The sequence below is a fragment of the Phoca vitulina genome, unplaced genomic scaffold (genome assembly GCF_004348235.1).
Source record: "Phoca vitulina isolate PV1807 unplaced genomic scaffold, GSC_HSeal_1.0 scaffold2, whole genome shotgun sequence".
Lineage (NCBI taxonomy): Eukaryota > Metazoa > Chordata > Mammalia > Carnivora > Phocidae > Phoca > Phoca vitulina.
The window spans coordinates 3,387,437-3,399,761 of NW_022589705.1; the positions used below are offsets into that span (position 1 = coordinate 3,387,437).

Consider the following 12,325-nt stretch of genomic DNA (forward strand, 5'->3'; position numbering starts at 1 on the left):
ATAATACCCTCCAGTTCCATCCACGTCGTTGCAAATGGCAAGATCTCATTCCTTTTGATGGCTGAGATTTCTTCTTTTTATCTGTTCATCAATCCTAGCACATGATTTCCATCTTCAAGTTTGCCTCAGGGTTGCAAAATCACTGCTGCAGCTGCGTCCATTTCATCCATATTTCAGGAAGTAGGAAATGAGATGAGACAAGGACAAAGGGAAAGCCTCTCTGCTGTGTCAGCCCTCTTTAAAGGCTATCTGGAGTCTTACCCAGTGGCTTCAGTTTCTTGTCATTGGCCTTCCCGGTATATAGGAAAGGCTGGGAAGTGAAGTTTTTAGCTGGTGTATCACCTCCCCAATATAGGGTTCTGATATTGGAAAGACAACTAGCAGGGTTATCATGATTGCTTTTATTTTACTTCTTAATCACTGATCACACTAGTCATAAACCATTCCTTAGGTTTGGGTTTTAGCTTTTGTTACCCCTCCTACTGAAATTATAGAAAACAGTAGAATTAAACTGGCATTTAAACCTCACAGAATTGAAAGACATGCAAAAAAGGTCAACCGTGTGGATTTTAGTCTTTTGAGATCAACTGTAAAAACACACTACCACCTGGCATCATTATTTCCTATCTTAAAGGAAAGTCTGATTTCTGAAGTAGGAAATGTGACTGATTCTAGAAGGAGCAGAAAATGAACCAAAGCAAACTGACAAAAAAAAATTTCTGATGAGTTAATTCTTACCAGTTTTAGTGTTGGTGATTCCATTTTCTGTGGGAATTAAAGCTAAAATTCTGTGTCTTCTTTTTATCATTATGGAAATATCAACCAGGAAGGAAATTGAAAACACACAAAACTACCTAACGGAAATTAGAAACAAAGTAGTATCACCCTACTTCAAGTCTGAATTGAGCAAGTTCTGTCAGTCTCAGGTAACTGAATGTAATTAACAACAATTGAATAAGAGTCTTTACAAAAGTTGATGCAATGCATATGTCATTATGTAATCAACCTTTCCTGACATTTCTTTCCTGCATCAGCCCAACTGACTTTACCTTTCATCAAATCCATGTCCTCAGAAGGATATGAGAGGGAAAACTAATTTCAGGTCTTACACCTAAGGAGAAGTTCGCTGCCAATGTATTACTACCACTCCACCTCTCTGCCTTGCATTGTCACTATTAATTACCCTCTCCCCTCCCTTTTAAGCCCTTTTTTGGGTCAAATTCTCCCTATTTTTATCCTCTTATAGATTCCATTTTGAAGTTTTTATTCCGTTAAAATGTCTGCACCCGTCTGCTGCTGAAATAGCACTAAATTATTACGAGTTCTTGGAAGCCCATGGAGACAGAGCACTCCTCTTCTATGAAACCTTGACACTCTCAAGCAAAGTGAATATTTTCATGTGTTTTTGAGCTCCCTATATTGCTATGGATTCTCCAGATTCTATTATTAACCAAAAGCTACCTGAGAAGAAGTTATAGGAAGTTATGACAGATTGACAAAATCTAGAACTGAGTTAAACAGTCTCTTGGAAAACTTTTAGTTTGCAAACTTTCTTTTCAGAGCCTTAAAAAAAAAATTGCTTTCATCGTTGCTTGTCAATTTAAAATGCTTGCGGCGATTGCCTTCCAGGCTTGCATAAGTCTAAAGTAAGTCTTTTGGTTTTTCCTTTCAGTTTAATTATCTGGACACCCTTTCTAAAAACTTGCCTCCTTTTACAAAGAGAGAGGAAGATACAAACAAAGCAACTCCTCAGAATACATCCGATCTTCATCCAGGTAATGTGTTCATGGCGCTGTTATTCCTGTTAATGTGCTTAAAAGAAGAATGCCCAACAATGGCCTCTTAAGACATAACCAGTTCCTACCAGCTTTTGTGCCAGGACTAGCTAATGGCATAACCTATTGTGACTTGTAGATTACAAATTTGGCTGAGTTATTTGAGGAAACCAAGATATAAATAAAATGTAGTTTTCATCCTGTATGCTTAAAATTTACCTAAAAACATTTAGAAGATCTGACTAATGTACAAACCAGGGGAGTAATGAAAGGTTGATGGAGAACAAGGCAAAAATGCAGGCTCGAGTTATCACCTCACATAATACCTAATTATAAGGAGGAAAATGTGTCTTTACAATGGAGAGCTGTAGCATTTTCCAGCTTGACCAAGTGATCAAATTTCTACCAATTTTGACAGCCTAGCATTAGGTGTTTTCTCATGTAATGCAATATGAAGTGCCTAGGACCTACGTAGAATTCTTGCCCCAAATCCTTAACCTGAATTTAACCAAGAGAAAACAATCAGACAAATCCAGAATGTAGATATTCAGTGAAATAACTGTCCTGAGCTCTTTAAAAAAGTCGATGGCATTAAAAGAAAAAAGTAGGATAATTTTTCTATATTAAAAAAGACTAGGGGCACCCGGTGGCTCAGTTGGTTAAGCGGCTGACTCTTGATTTTGGCTCAGGTCATGATCTCCGGGTTCAATCACCACATTGGGCTCCCCACTCAGCGGGGAGTCTGCTTGAGGATTTCTCTCCCTCTCCCTCTGCCCCCCGACTCTCTCTCTCTCAAATGGATAGATAAATCTTAAAAAAAGAGATAGAGAGACTTAAGAGGCATATAAACTACATGCTACACATAAATTTGGATGCTGTATTGAGAAAATAAAGAGCTATAAAAGATATTTTGGAGCAACTACACAAGTTTGAATAGAGGACTATATAGTTGAGGACATTGTGGAATATCTTTGAGTTTTCTTGGGTGTGATGATGGTGTTATGGATATGTAGAACAATGTCTCCATTTCAAGAGATGCATGTTGGAGAATTTAGGGATGAAATGGAATTTAGTCTTTCTCTTTAATAAACTGGGTAGTTAAACTACCCAGATAGAGGAGTTTTCTAGTGCACAGCACAATACAGAGGCTCAACTGCCTGGAATGAGCACAGCCAAAGAAAATATCTGATTACCACAGAGTTTGCAAAGAGTAAGGCTGGAACAATGACTTAGACACAAGATGGGAGAAATCAGAGATGAAGGCTGATGGTGCTGGTGCCCATCTGCTCCCAGGCAGACAACTCTAATCAATGAAGCCTACTGTCCCCTTGAAAGGGGGCAATGCCACACGTTCCTCAACAATCCTCCAGGCAGCCACCAGCATTCAGCCAGGGTGGCCCACATACAAGTTGAAATGTATTTGCATCCCCAGTCCTTGATAGATTTGTTTTTTAAAATTTATTTATTTGAGAGAGAGAGCAGGGGGAGGGGCAGAGGGAGAGAGAGAATCCTGATGTAGACTCCTCTCTGATCCCGGACTCTGGGCTTGATCCCAGGACCCTGAGATGATGACCTGAGCCGAAATCAAGAGGGGGACATTCAGGGCGCCTGGGTGGCTCAGTTGTTAAGCGTCTGCCTCCGGTCCCACATTGGGCTCCCTGCTCCACAGGAAGCCTGATTCTTCCTCTCCCACTCCCACTGCTTGTGTTCCCTCTCTCGCTGTGTCTCTCTCTGTCAAATAAATAAATAAAATCTTAAAAAAAAAAAAAAAAAGTGGGACATTCAACCAACTGAGCCACCCAGGCACCCCTTGATAGATTTATTTTAAATTTGTTTCATGTTGTACTTAGATATAGTTTAATAAAGAGCTACATCGTCATAATAATGAATGGATTTAAGATTGGAAACTTTTTTAAAAAATCACATCTCAGTTTCTCTTGCTAGGTAAAAGTAAGCTAAATTACTTGGTCTCTGCTTCATAGTCCAACCAAGATAACTACTGCATTATCTTATAGAACCAGCTAACTCCCGGGGACTGTGTTCTTTGCAGATACTGTCCTGTTCTTTAATGGCAGACATTGCATCATATAATGAAGAATCTCTCCCTCTGAATGGCCTTCTTCCATTTCATCTTTCTAAAGGCGGGGATGGGGGAGCACCTTGTTTATTGTAAAGAAGAATAAAAACATCAGTAGTCCCTGTATCATTGTCCAGAGTATCACTTATTATAGTATTTGTTTGGGATTTTCTAGATGGCCAGCCAGACTCAGAAGAGGAATCCCCACAATCCCCACTGGGTCTTCCAAAACTGAAGAATTTTGTGACTATCAAGGAGAATGCTGGCCAGAACCAAACTGAAAATTTAGAAAAACCTACTGAAGGTATGGTAGTCATTTGTTTTATCCTATTCTTTCTCAAAACTGAACATTGTCTTTTGGGACTAGGGAAGATGGCACTGGTAGCTGAGTGTGTGGTTTGTGGTTACAGAATAAACTCTAAAGGGTCACAGATCCTGGAGCTAAAGAACTTTGTAAGGTTTATTAGCACATCGAAGTATCTCAAAAAATATTTTGAGAATGACTACAAGTCCAAGATTGAAAGGAAAAGATGGGAAATATGTTTTTCTAGATTGTTATTATATTCTATTTCTTTATTTTATATTATTATTTTATTTATTTTATTTTAATTAATTTATTGCCTTATTTGATTTTATCCCTCACGGATCTGAGAGCTTGCCTTATTTACTAAAGATCAGGAACCTGGTAGCTTTTATGAAGCAGTCAGTAATTTAGTAGTTGGACTCAGATTTACCTACCATTTCAGTGCTTTCTTGGTCTGCAGGTGCTAGAAGAGAAACATAAGAGTCTCTAGCTTGTGCAGCACATCATCTCATCGAGGTAGCAGAAATTAAAGTATGGAATAATACAAAGCAATTGTAGTACCGGGGAATCACATTACACTGATTTCACTGAAGTTAATTCAACTTTATGGTTGGTCAGAAAAAAGAAAAACAGAGTAATTTAAATTGTGTAGGTGAATTTGCACTTCTTGATGCCTGTGGACATGGTCCATAGTGGAAGTGAGCTGGGAGTCTGCCAGTAGGTCTTAATTACCTCTTACAGAGGGAACATCTTGCCACATTTTTGGGTAACTTAAGGGATTTCCCTTTTGCCTTCCTAATTTTAAAGTTATCTCTTGTATAACGTTTATTCATTTAGTGGATAATTTGCTCAATACCTGTTGTGCACCAGGCATGTTCTAGGCACCAGAAATGCAACAGTTAAGAGGCTAAAGTCTTATAGAGCTGTGCCTACTATGGGCAGACTTAGACAATAAGTAAGTAGGCAAATGAAATGGATAAATTCAGATTGCTTAGCACAGAGTAAAACCATATATAATGTATAGAGAGTGTCTTGGGGAGAGGGACGGCATTTCATTAGGGGGTGAGAAGGCCCCTCTGGGAAAGGACATCTGAGCTTAGACAGAATGACAGGAAGGAGCCAGCCATGCAACCAGTGGGGGAGGGGAATGGTGCAAGTAGTGGGAACAGCAAGTATGAAGACCCTTAGGGGAAAAGAAGTAGAAAAATGGGCATAGAGCTAGAAGAAAATGAACAAAGGAAGAAGCAAAGGAAGGTGAGGTCAGAGGGAGGGGTAGAGATAAGACTGTGTGATGCCGCATAAGGAGCTTTGGGTTTTAGTCTAAGTGTAGTTTGTAGTCAAGCACTGCTGGAAGGTTTTGAATAGGGAAGGTACATGACTAATTTCTATTTTTACAAGATCATCCCAGTAGCTGTGTGGATAATAGCTCATGGTGAGGAAAGGGGGAGCAGACAAGTAGAAACAGTGGTGGGGGAGGAAGCCACCAAGGCAGGACACGTGAGCCCCGGCTGAGACCTGACAAGGGCAGTGGAGGCAGAGAAGGTGGGAAGCAAATTAACTGGAACCATATATTCTGGAGGTAGAGCCAACGGGACTTGCTGGTCCACTGGATGTGTGGCTGAGGAATAAGAGAAACCAAGGGTGGTTCCCAGGGTATGTACCGCGTGACCAGTCATCAGACTGAGAATGTGTCGTTGTAACAAGTTTCAGGTGATACCAGTGTTGCTGGTATAGGATCACACTTTGAGAACCATGGCCCTAAGGCAAACTGTAGAATGTAAAAATCAGGCAGAAGAGGGACCACAAAAGGCTACTGAGAAGAAGCCAGTGAGGTAGGAGAAAAACAGGAGCATGAAAATCAGTGTTTCCAGTGGCTCAAAGGGCCCCAGGAGGTCCAGTGAGATGTGGAATACCCACAGGACTGGGTAAAATGGAGATGGCTGGTGATTTTGGCAAGAGCGCTCTCAGGACATGGAGGAGCCTGAAGCCAACTGAAGTGGGCTGTGGGCTATGTATGGAACAGCTGAAGAAGAACCAGCAGCAGGAATGCACAGCTTCCCACAAGAGATTTGCTGGAGAGAGAAATGGCATTGCAGATGGGGGCAGATGCGTGACCAAGGGAGAGATGTAAAAAAATTAGATGTACGGGAGGATGTTGATTTGCAAGCAATAATCCAATAGCGAGAGAGAACTTACAATGCAGGAGGAGGAAGCCTACTTGTAGGAGAGCAAAGTTCTATAGAAGGTGAGAGGACATGACATTTGGGGTAATCCCTGAGTGGGATGACCTTGGATGTAAGTAGGGCCACCTCATCCATAGTGACAGGAGAGAGGAGAAGGAATATGGGTACACTGGCAGGTGGGTTTGCATGTTTGGTATGAGGCAGATGAGCAAGTCTGATGGCAGAGGAGTGGGTATAATGATAGAATAGAAAGTCCATTCCAGAGAAACAAGGAAGCAAAGCAGGAAGGGGGTGACCGATTGTTTCAGGTGACAGTGTCAATTGATTAGAGGTGTCAGTGAGGTCAAATGTTGTGTGCCAGATACCATGGAGTAATGAGCTAGAAGATTAAGAGGTCGTGACCTAGAGAGGAAAGCAGGAACAGATTCTGAAAATGGGAACATTATTGGTGTTGGCGAGGTCAAGATTCGACCATGGGAGTTTCTGGGGGGAGAAGTGCAGGGTGCTGGGTGGGTTGTCCAGGTGATGTCACCGAGAGGTGACCTGGAAGTCCATCCAGGGTGTCAAGATCTCCAGGGAATCCAGGGAACAATTGAGAGGTCAGTAGATGACAGGTACATGGGGACGGCATAGGGAATACAGTCTGATAGCACGAGCTTCTAAGAAACAGTTTTTGAAGAAGGAAAAAAAGTCTTTGAAACAAGGACACCTATCGCACCCCTAGGCTTGGAGATTCTGAAATGAGAGAAAATAATGCGACTCGCTGAAAGTAGTAGATTACATTTTGATTTAAACAATACAGTTTAAGGAAGTTCAGAATAGGAAGAGAGTGGGGGAAAGCTCTCTGGGAGAGCTAGCCTAGAAGAGATTGGATTTCAGAGGTTTTAAGATTTAAAATTGGATCACTGAGAAAAACCCTCATTTTGCTTGAGGAAACTAAAGCCTAGAGGAAGTCAAGCAACATCTAAAATCATACAGCAAATCTGGGAGGGCAAGAAAATGAGGTTTTGGACTCCTCATTTTCCATATTTTATTATGCTGCCCTCCGGATGTAGGAAGAAGGAAAGAATATTTATACCAAAAAAAAAAAGGGGGGGGGGCGGGTAATGTGTTCCAAACCCTGAAGGTAGAAATGAACTGGAAACTAGCATAAATAGTTCAGTGGTTCTTATTTGGTCATCAATAGAGTCAGGTAGAGGAGGACTGGATTTTGTAAAATAAAAATGTACTTGGCATTTGCTGCAATAAAATTGTATAAACCCGATAGCGGTTTAAAACAAGCATTTTAAGGGTTTGGGGTTTGGGGGTGGGCTGTGGGAGCCTCTGTTCCAGGCTTCAGGTGGACACACTAGGGGCCCCACGAGGCCCCTGAGATCTGAGTGTGCACCTCCCTTCCCAAATCCACACTCGGTGACACCACACCGAGAGCTTGAGTTGGCCAGGCGAGCAATCAGCAAATACTGCAAATGTGCAAAGTGTCCAAACCAGGGCAGTTTTTCTCCAGAGAGGCAGTTGTTAAACTTTTACCAGCACTCCAAAGGCTGCAGGTGAAATGTGGGGGTGTCCAAGCTCCCAAATGAAAGGAGCTGCCACCCCCCAGGACTAGCTGCTCCCAGGGCAGAGGGGCGAAGCTCAAGAGAGGTGAGTGGAAATGCGCACTGCCCCTCACAGCCTCTGCTTGGAGCTGGCCCCCTGCCCCTTACCCATACTCTCACTGCTCAGCTCAAGTCCTGTAGCGGAGCTCAATGTCAGTGGGGCAGAGAAATAGGCTCCACCTGCAGGGAAGACATGCTCAGAGAGGAAGCAAATAAAGCCATGCCCCGAGAGGAGGGGGAAAAAAATTATTGTGAATAGATACTATAGTCTGAATCAGTGTAGAAATGGGGAGCCATGACAGCTTCTTCAGGGGGGTCAGGCCCTGACGTCATATTCAGATTATACCACTAGAGGACCATCCCAATTCAAATATTAAAGTACCTCTGTATCAGCTGCTTTAAGACCCTCTAGTACTCCTCTCCCCTCTTTCAATCCCTGCTGAAGCCCAGGGGCAGCTCAGTGGGGTGATCATGCATCTGTATTATGGGAGGCAGCATGGTACAGAGCAGAGCTAAGAATCCAGGCTCTACCTGGCTCCTTCGAGAAGAGATGTGTAACCTTGGGCACACTGTCTAACCCCTCTGTCTCTTCCCGTTTCCTCTTCTGTAAAGGGGGAAATGATGGTATATACATCACGGCATTGTCAGGATTAAATGAGTATCTGTAAGATGCTTTTTTAGAGTAGTGCCTGGCATGTGATAAACGTGGTATCAGTATTTACTATTAATAACAACAGTATGAGCGATTAATTAGAACCCATTAGACTGGTAAAATGCATTCACATAAAACAGTAATAGGCATATGGTAGGAATACAAACAAAAAGACACGTCAAGCCATTAGAATGGTTGCATATGTCAGAAATGGTGACCAAAGAGAATAAAATACATTAAAAAACTGCTCACTGAGTTCCCTCACCAGAGATTTTGATTCTGTTTTGGTCTATAATAGGGCTTGTCTGGCAAGTGTCCTGGGAATCTCTATTTTTCTAGAATTAGCCCAGGAGCTTTATGATGCACGGATGAGTTTGGGATACACTGGGGTAGTTGTCTAGGAAAAACTCACTATTCATACAGAACGCTTCTGTGACCAGATGTGGGGGGGAGGGGTTTCCCACACCAAGGAATTCCACGACACCAACTGGGTGTCCTACAATTTACTTCAATTTTGATACTAACCACAGTTAGTGCAGACCTTACAGGTTAAGGGCTCAGTCCCATAAGTCTGTTGCCCAACTTCAGATGCCAGTCACAAGTCCAGGCTATCACCTGTGCTTCTGACCAGCCAGCTATAAATTGGAGTTCCCAGGACCCCCTTCTAGGGTTTTACAGTTTGGTAGAACTCATATATTATTATATAAGGGATGTGATAAAGGGCACAGATGAACAGCCAGATGAAGAGGTACATAGGGTAAGGTCTGGAAGGGTCCAGCACAGGAGCTTCTCTCCCTGTGGAGTTGGGGTGCAAACCCTTAAGGCACATGGATGTGTTCACCAACCCAGAAGCTCTCTGAACCCCGCACTGTGGGGATTTTTATGGAGGATTCACCACACAGACCTGATCAATCACTAACTCAATCTCCATCTCCTCTCCCCTTCCCAGAGGATGGAGGTGGGGCTGGAAGTTCCAAGCTTCTAATCATGGTTTGGTCTTTCTGGGGAACGGCCCCCATCTTGAAACCATCCAGGAGCCCACCAAGAGTAGCCTCATCAGATCAAAAGACACTGCAATCACCCAGGAAAGTCCAACACATTTAAGAGTTCCGTGTCAGGAACCTGGGTCAAAGACCAAATCTTAGAACAAAAGATGTTCCTAGCACTCTTATCATCTAGGAAATTCCCAGGGTTTTAGGAGTTCTGTGCCAGGAACCAGGGGTGGAAACCAATATATAGGTTTTCTGTTATCTCACACTAGTAGGAGCACATTCCTGGTGGAGGCTGACTCACTTAGGCACACATTCCAGCCCTGCCACTTCTTTTAGTTTCTTGGACAAGTTATTTAACTTCAGTTTCCTCATTTGTTAAAAAGAGAGAGAGAGAGATACTATTATTTGTTAGGACGCTTTGATTTGTAACTGAATTCAAACTCAAACTCACTGAACAGAAAAGTGGGGGACATTTCTTGGTGCTCAAAAGCAAACCACAGAGTAGTGGACATGGTGCCAGCCCAGGGATGACTGGATCCAGGTGCTCTAGCTTTTCCGGGGTGTCTTTTTGTCTGATTGCCCCTCTCTCTGGGTATCCCCCTGCCTCCATCTTGCCCCGTCCCTACTTGTCCCTGTTCGGTTTATCCTCTCCTGCAAAGAACAGACTATGTCCATGTGGCAAGGACCATGACAATAGAGGTCCAAGATTTTGATTCTTCCAGATCCATAACTCAGTAGGCAAGTTGGGATTATCCCCATCGCCTTCTGTGGGAATATCCTGGTGAAGGGCCGGCTTTGGCTGTACATGAGTTATGTGCCATCTTGAAGGCTGGGGCCAGAGATGTGGTGGCACCGCAAGTATGTGTGGTAGGAGTTGGGGGTACAGGTGGGCAATGGCGAGAGTGCTGAACGTACAATAATCATAATTACCATCGCCCTCAGCTCGTAGGATTTTATGAGGATTAAGTAAGATGCTGTATGTAAAAACATACCTGTGGTGCCTGCAGATGGTGGACACTAGAATATTTGTTTCCTTGCCTTCCCTCTCTTGATGATTTGAATGTGTGAAAAGATATTTAAATATGATGATTTAAAATACTGTTTTTGTTTCAACCTCCTGGATATTTGGAGAAATGCATACAGCTGCAGCTATGTAAATTACCTACTTTTGCTCACTCCTTTGCCAGGTTCAGTGATCTGAGGATTTAACTCCCTGGCTTAATTTATCTGTAATTACTAAGCCACTTTTTAGAAGTATAAATGTAGGAGTCGAACCAAAAAAACTTATGATTTCTCTCCCATTGGTTTTAAGAGATCTTTAGAGTCAGTGTTTATTATTGTGTTGTACCTTGTTGATTTAATGGAATGAACCCTGAGGAGATCTGGTCACTCAGCTTCTCAGAATTTGACTTTTCTCTATTTAAAAAGATGATGCTAATAAGCGTCTGCCCTGCCCATCTCACAGGGGTGTTGTGAGAATTGACGTTAGGTAAAATCTCTTTGTAAAATGTAAAGATGCAACACTAGAATTGATAAAAAAAAAAAAACCTTCGTTTCCCAAGTTGGTTTATGTTCTCATAAACTCTGGTAGGACCTCAGATGTCTTCCTGTGCGCCCGTGAAAATTCCAACCCAGTCACTGCTGCAGGATGTCGCAGGACAAGCAAGGAAAGAGAAAGTGAGGTTGCCGCACTACTTGCTGAGTTCCAAGCCCAAGTCTCAACCTCTCACCAAGGTAAACCTGACATGGGAACCAAGTTCCCAGAGCCAGCCGGCATTTTATGTAATCCTGACTCATTGAAGTTGCTGATTTCCAGCGGTTGGGTAACTGCTATTCACTGTACGTGCGAGATCACCTCCCCATGAAGGCATTCAGGTCACACAGAGATGAGCTAAGGCTGAGCCAGCTCTTAAGCCATTGGTAGCTTGAAATCAGCCTGCTAGGGATTCTTGCACCATGGAAATCAGCAAATGTTACCGATCAACTGTTCTTTGCAAAGAGCCAGGTTACCAGCACACTACTGGCTAAGGGGATCACTGGCCACCCTTCTCATGACTCGTAGGGTAAAATCCAAATGACAGCATGGTGACAAGCCCTGTTTGCTTCTCTACCCTCATTATACCCCATACTCACTTCAGCCATTGTGGGTTTCTCTTAGTTCTCCAAAAGCACCAAGCTCCTTCCTTCCTCAGGGCCTCTAAGATTAAGATTCCCTCGCCTCTCTGCTGGGAACCCTGCCTTGAGCCAACCAATCCAGTTTTGAGAGTCAGCCTTCGATGCTTGCATGGCACTCCGTGTTCATGGTCACCACAGAACTTACTGCAATGTCCGTAACTGATAATGTGATAGGAGTACCTGGGGATCTTGTTAGCATGCAGATTCTGAGTGACTGGGGCCTGAGAGCCTGCAGTTCCAACAAGCTCCCAGGTGAGCTCTGTGCTGCTGATCTGGGGAATAACAAGGGCATAGGGCAGTGGTTCTCAAAGTGTGATTTCCCGACCAGCAGCATTGGAAGTGCCTGGAAACTTATTACAAATGCAAATTCATGGGCCCCATCCCAGATTTACTGATTGAAAAACTCTGGGGGTGGAGTCAGCAATTTGGGTCTTAACCAGCCTCCCGGGTGATTCTGATGGAAGCTGAAGTTTGATAATCACTGGCACCAAGAGCGTAAAGTTTAGAATCGGGCAAACTCGAGTTTCAAACTTTACTCCGCCACTTACCACTTGAGCAAATGATGTCTTTCA

At 43.1% G+C, this 12,325-nt stretch overlaps 1 protein-coding gene across 1 annotated transcript in view; it reads left to right on the plus strand.

Moving 5' to 3' along the window:
* The window catches only part of SPAG17 (sperm associated antigen 17), a 226,243-nt gene that overhangs the window by 205,241 nt on the left and 8,677 nt on the right, over positions 1 to 12,325 (plus strand). The window contains exons 41-44 of the mRNA XM_032419281.1: positions 827 to 926; positions 1,673 to 1,826; positions 4,028 to 4,156; positions 11,170 to 11,312. Of these exons, the coding sequence (XP_032275172.1) occupies positions 827 to 926; positions 1,673 to 1,826; positions 4,028 to 4,156; positions 11,170 to 11,312 (526 nt within the window). The remainder of the gene's footprint in view (positions 1 to 826; positions 927 to 1,672; positions 1,827 to 4,027; positions 4,157 to 11,169; positions 11,313 to 12,325) is intronic.